This window comes from Spea bombifrons, chromosome 6 (genome assembly GCF_027358695.1).
Source record: "Spea bombifrons isolate aSpeBom1 chromosome 6, aSpeBom1.2.pri, whole genome shotgun sequence".
Taxonomy (NCBI): domain Eukaryota; kingdom Metazoa; phylum Chordata; class Amphibia; order Anura; family Pelobatidae; genus Spea; species Spea bombifrons.
Window position 1 is genome coordinate 17,007,501 of NC_071092.1, and position 6,480 is coordinate 17,013,980.

Genomic DNA, 6,480 nt, shown 5'->3' on the forward strand with positions numbered 1-6,480 from the left:
AAGGATTGAGGACACCAAACTCCTATACGCCTGACACATCGGTGGCTAACTGTAAGTGCAAATCTGTTCTGGCGTGCCAGACCCTGCTGAAGATACCACACCATTGTGTTCTTTATATCTTTGTTTTTTCCACATATGCTTCTCACACGGAACGCGGTGGTTATATACCGTATTTGCTCGATTATAAGACGACCCTGATTATAAGACGACCCCCCCAAAATCTGAATATTAACTTAGGAAAAAAAGAAAAAGCCTGAATATAAGACGACCCTAAAGGAAAAAAGTTTTACCAGTAAATGTTAATTCATGTAAACTATTTTTTTTAATAAAAGCTATGATTGAGAAAAATATTTTTTTTTTGTTTTTATTTCTTGTATTTTCCAACCTGTCCCCCAGTTACGCACATCTGCCCCCAGGCTTGCCACACCAATATGGCACTGTGGCCCATGATATGCCTTTTAACCCTCTATATGCCACTGTGCCCCATGGTATGCCTTTTGACCCCCTATGTGCCACTCTGCCTCCAGAAATGCCTTATACCCCTATATCCCATTCTGGCATTTAGGGGGTTAAAATGCATATTATGGGGCAGAGTGGCATATAGGGAGGTATAAGGCATTCCAGGAGGCAGAGTGGCATTAAGGGAGTTAAAAGGCATTGTATAGAGCACTCTGCCTCCAGAAATGCCTTATACCCCTATATGCCACTCTGGCATTTAGGGGGTTAAAAGGCATATTATGGGGCAGAGTGGCATATAGGGAGGTATAAGGCATTTCAGGAGGCGGAGTGCACTATTAAATGCCCCCTTAACGCCACTCTGCCTCCTGAAATGCCTTATACCTCCCTATATGCCACTCTGCCCCATAATATGCCTTTTAACCCCCTAAGTGCCAGAGTGGCATATAGGGGTGTAAGGCATTACACACACACACACACACTTACCGGTGCTTCCAATTTCCTGCTGCATTGCCGGGGCAGCGGGTTGACGTCTCATTCCGCGGCAGCCGGAAGGAGGTGGAGTTGGCAGCGGGGGTTTGTATGCGTCCGTCGCAAATACCTTCCCCGGCTGTCAGAGATCTGGAACTCTGGTCTCTGACAGTCGGGGAAGGTATTTGCGACGGACGCATACAAACCCCCGCTGCCAACTTCACCTCCGGAAGCACCGGTAAGTGTGTGGGGAGGGGGGGGCGACGACAGGAGGATCCAGGTCCCCTGCAGCGGTGCGGGGGATCTGGATCTTAGTCTCCTAATCAGACCTCTATTTGAGGTCTGATTAGAAGACGACCCCGATTATAAGACGAGGGGTATTTTTCAGAGCATTTGCTCTGAAAAAAACCTCGTCTTATAATCGAGCAAATACGGTACAAGGCTTGATCATCTCATTTAAAGTGTGAGTGCATACACACCACTTTTTATACCAAGAGGCAGTTTTGACATACTACACTATCATAAGTATTTTGTCTGTTTATATTTCAAATCGAAAAACCGATCAAAAACACAAGCGCCCCCTAGTGGACCACTTTATTAGGTACACCTGTTCAATTACTTGTTAACACAAATAGCTAATCAGCCAATCACATGTCAGCAACTCAATGCATTTAGAAATCTAGACGTGGTAAAGACAACTTGTTAAGTTCCAACCGAGCATCAGAATAGGGAAGAAAGGGAATTTAAGTGACTTTGAACGTGGCATGGTTGTTGGTGCCAGACGGACTGGTCTTAGTATTTCAGAAACTGCTGATTTACTGGGATTTTCACACACAACCATCTCTAAGGTGTACAGAGAATGATCTGAAGAAGAGAAAATATCCAGTGAGCGGCAGTTGTGTGGACAAAAATGCCTTGTTGATGTCAGAGGAGAATAGACAGGCTGGTTCGAGGCGACAGGCTACAATAACTCAAATAACTTGTTACAACCAAGGTATACAGAATTTCATCTCTGAATGCACAACATGTCAACCTTGAAGCAGATGGGCTACAGCAGCAGAAGCCCACCCCGGGTGCCACTCCTGTCAGCTAAGAACAGGAAGCTGAGGCTACAATTCGCACAGGCTCACCAAAATTAGACAATAGAAGACTGGAAGAACGCCGCCTGGTCTGATGAGTCTCGATTCCAGCTGTGACATTCAGATGACAGGGTCAGCCTTGTATCAACGGTTCAGGCTGGTGGTGGTAGTGGTGTAATGGTGCGGGGGACATTTTCTTGACACACTTTGGGCCCCTTAGTACTGTTGCTGACCATGTCCATCCCTTTATGAACACAGTGTATTCATCTTATGATGGCTACTTCCAGCAGGATAATGTCACAAAGGTCACATCATCTGAAACTGGTTTCTTGAACATGACAGTGAGTTCACTGTACTCCAATGGCCTCCACAGTCACCAGATCTCAATCTAATAGCACCTTTGGGATATGGTAGAACATAAGATTCACATCATGGATGTGCAGCAGACAAATCTGCAGCAACTGTGTGATGCCATCATGTCCATATGGACCAAAATCTCTGAGTAATGTTTCCAGCACCTTATAGAAAGTATGCCACAAAGAATGAAGGCCGTTCTAAAGGAAAAAGTGGGCCCAACCTGGTACTAGCAAGGTGTACCTAATAATAAAGTGGCCACTTAGTGTATATTAAACAATCTTAATATATCTTAGATTTGAATACTTGTTAAGTTTGTTGGTTTGTGACTTTTTGGCATTACCAGGGAATTGGGCATGGCACAAAATACCACAATAGGCTATTGTCTCTGTCTATAGACTATAGAACATTCGTACATCATTCTGTATGCCTCCACAACTCATTACCTTTCCCCCCTTCTTTTAGGCCAAGGGGAAACAGAGTACACGAAGGGCACAGGAAACAAAGTGATGCTGCTGTTGCCAGGGTAAAAGAGAAATAAAGTAATGTTTGGGTTCCTTTTGTTGTCTGCAAGCAAATTAAAATCAGTTTTGGGTACTTTAATATGCATTGTTAAGAATTCAAATCCATGAGAAACTTAGTATATGATTAAGGGCAAGTTTTAGTTCTGATACCTTGATGACCCAACTTACTTGAAAACCCACCAGCCACATAAATTCATCTTTTAAAACAATTGTGTGTGTATATAATCATAGTATTGGTAAAGCACAAATATGCCCATCATGTTTCAAACACAAAATTGCTTATTCATAAGCAGAGCAGAAGTTCATGCCTACCTTTCCTCTTTCTCTCTCGCTCTCTCTCTCTCTCTCTCTCTCTCTCTATCTCTCGCTCTCTCCTTCCTCTCCTTCTCTGTATCTTCCCTCTCTCTCAATAATTTTTGTTGACAGAAGCAAATGGTAAGGAGGGCCTTGCTAAAAAAAAAATGCAGTATTGATGTTGGAAGTATAATACAAAAGAGGTACATTTCCAGTGTTTGAGATAGGCCTGCTACACAAGTGTGTGTCATTGTAAACACTTAGTTTTTACTGGACATAAAAACAAGCCAACAGCAGGAGTTGTAGATGTAGTTTGGAGAAGGGAAGTTAACCTTTTGGTTTATCAGTTTTCCTGAAAAAGTGGTTTTAAGGAGACTTTCTTTTAAGGCAAGAAACAAGGAGTGTCAGATAAGCCATGATATTGGGATTAAAATAATGTGGCGGCTCTAGATAAGGATCTCCACATGTGCTCTGCATGGAGGGAGACAAGCTAAGACAGAGTTGCAGTAATCAAGACCAAACAAAATGAGAGCAAGAGCTTGGGTCATTTTGAGTCTTGAAGGCGCAGACTGAATGTGAAGAGTGAGTGAGAGGTCAGAGTCAGTGGTGACACCAAGGCAGCAAGCATGTGGGGAAGGGTTGCACCGTTGAGGTCGTATTAGTTTTGGATAGGGGGGGCTTCTGTTTTGGAGAGACTGAGTTTTAGTAATCATGCAGGCATCCAAATTAGAAACAGGCAAAACAATTAGTGACACAATCAAGGGGAAGGAGAGAAAGTGCCCAGATTTTGAGTGCTATCCTTCTTTTGTGGGCACTGGTGTTCAGTGGCCAGTTCTCTCCCCACAAAGTTCAGCTCCTGTAAGGAAGATGGGTGGCCCAGTTCCTGTCTCTCCCATCTCTTACCACACCACCTAACACAAGTGTCTTAATTTAGACAACTGGTATAGATTATGTTTGGGTGTATTTGGTCAGATTACTTTTGCATGACTGGATACATAACACAAACTGTTATTTCTAATTTATAGACGGTGCTTTAAAAATATTTTCTGTATTTTTATTTTTTTTTGACAACACTCAACTCTGCATTATTTTAGGGTGACAGTGGTTTTATTTTTTTCAACTTGTATGCACTTAAAAAAGTTGCTTGCATAAATGAATTTATTTTCTTTGATTGCGAGCACTATTCCATTGTACCAGCGATGCTTCCTGTTTTACATTAGAACTACCTGTTAATTTCTGCTCCAAACAGAACATCTGTGTCAGATACAAGAATTGGGTAATGACTTGTTAATGTTAACTATGCTGGATGCATATTTATGGAAATCTCATCTGTTACTCATTTGATTCAGAATGTTTTTTTTTGTTTTTTTTCAGAACGATATCAATAAATGAACCATATTGGCTCACACATTTGCAGGATTAGAATTCTCAGTATTAAGAGAGTGCTACAGCCTTGAAAGTCACACAGCAAAATACCTGTTTAGTGTGTTGGTCTTTTTTAAATATATCAAAACTGCAGTTACCTAAATAACATAAACTGTTGACACCTAATACTTGACATTCTCTGTTTTTAAATTTGGATTTTGGTTGTCTGCTGCTTATGCCATTGTTCCAACTGTATGTGGTGTATTTATAATAAAGCACATCTTCATGTCCCTGATGTTGATTTCTTTTGCTTGTTCTGGGTTGTCATGTAAGGCTTGAAAGACCTGCCAAACAATTCAACATTGTGACATAACAGTAAGCTTAATAATGGTATCAAGAATAATAGTGGTGTAGAACATGAACAGTTTAACTCCTTGAAGCCTTTCAATGAGGGAGACTATTAAGGGGAGAAGATAATCTGTGCAAGATCCCAGGGCAAGAAGATGTCCTTAACCCATTAAGGACCAGGCTGTTTTACACCTTTTGTACCCTTAGGGACTGAGGCTGTTATAACACTTTTGCGGTGCTCCTGTTTAGATGTAATTTTCTCCTCACTCATTTAGTGTACCCACACAAGTTATATGTTGTTTTTTCAGGACAAGAAGGGCTTGCTCCAGATACCATTTTTTTTGATCATATTATCTAATTTCCCATTAAAAATAAATGAAAAAACCTGATAACTAGATTGTACTATTTGTCCTGAGTTTAGAAATACCCAATGTTTTTTTTTTTCCTTTCTTTTCTGCAAGTTATTGGGCAATAAGTACAAGTAGCGTTTTGCTATTTTAAAACCACTTTTTCCTATCTAAAGATGGGAACACTTGTCCATATAACCCAAATGTGCAGCTAAAATATTGTATTGTGTGTGTTTTTTTTTGTTTTTTGTTTTTTGTTTGTATTAATCAGATATCTATGTGTATACTTTCCATCTGTTTTCTATAATAATAGAGAGATTTTAATATAGACATATTTATTATGTGATGCATATGAATGATGATACGAGATGATACTGATGTAATAATATTTGTTTGTCATTTGTATGTTGGACATGTTTTATTTTTTTCTTTGTTTAACCTATTCATTTGATATAAATAAAAAAAAAAGAATTATAAAAAAAAAAAAAAAAAAAAAAAAAAAACTTTTTCCCCCCAAAGCACATTCTGCCCCATGTGCTATTTCGCGTATCTTTGAAGCCGGCCAATGCAATTGACCCCATGAAACCATATATTTTTAAAAACTAGACCCCTCAAGGTATTTCAAATGCTGGTATTTTAACCCTTTCCATGCCCTTTGTCAAACTTTGTGGTAGTAATTTATTTTGTGGGGTTTTTTTTTTTATCACTAAAATTGCGCTTCAAGTATGGATTTACAGCTCCTGGTATACGTCACTTTCAAACAAGACCCCAATATGTGTTCAGCAACATCTCCCGAGGACAGTGATATCACCTATGCATTCGTTTGTCTGGTTGTTTGGGAAGTAAAACGCCACATTTAGGAAGTGCCCACAAATTGTACTTCGGGTATAAATTTATAGCTCCAGGTATACGTCAACCCCAATGTGTGTTCAGCATCATCTCCCGAGTACAGTGATAATGATACATGCATGGGTTTGTCTGGTGTTTGGGGTTAAAAGGCCACATTTGGGAAGTGTGCTTTTCCCCCCCCAATTTTGTTCAGTCTGTGCCTATGCCCTATCTTTGAGTCCAGCCACTCCAATTTACCCCATTTTTTTATTAGACACCCTTTGGGTATTTGAAATGCTTTTACTTTAACTCTTTCCATGTCAAAATGTTTGATACAGCGCTAATTTTAACTAGGGCTGCAACAACTAATCGATAATGAAAATCGTTGCCAGTGAATTTCATTATCAATTACTT

General features: G+C 40.0%; 1 protein-coding gene across 5 annotated transcripts in view; it reads left to right on the forward strand.

Moving 5' to 3' along the window:
• Window positions 1-4,833, forward strand: part of UCHL5 (ubiquitin C-terminal hydrolase L5) — a 118,029-nt gene extending 113,196 nt beyond the window's left edge. For 3 of the 5 annotated variants that reach the window (XM_053468638.1, XM_053468637.1, XM_053468634.1), the window contains 2 exons: window positions 2,826-2,886; window positions 4,553-4,833. In XM_053468638.1, the coding sequence (XP_053324613.1) occupies window positions 2,826-2,870 (45 nt within the window). In that variant the 3' untranslated portion in view covers window positions 2,871-2,886; window positions 4,553-4,833. Of the gene's footprint in view, window positions 1-2,825; window positions 2,903-4,552 lie in introns of all 5 variants that reach the window. The other 2 variants (XM_053468635.1, XM_053468636.1) reach the window with 2 other exon arrangements.
• Window positions 4,834-6,480: the final 1,647 nt, after the last annotated feature.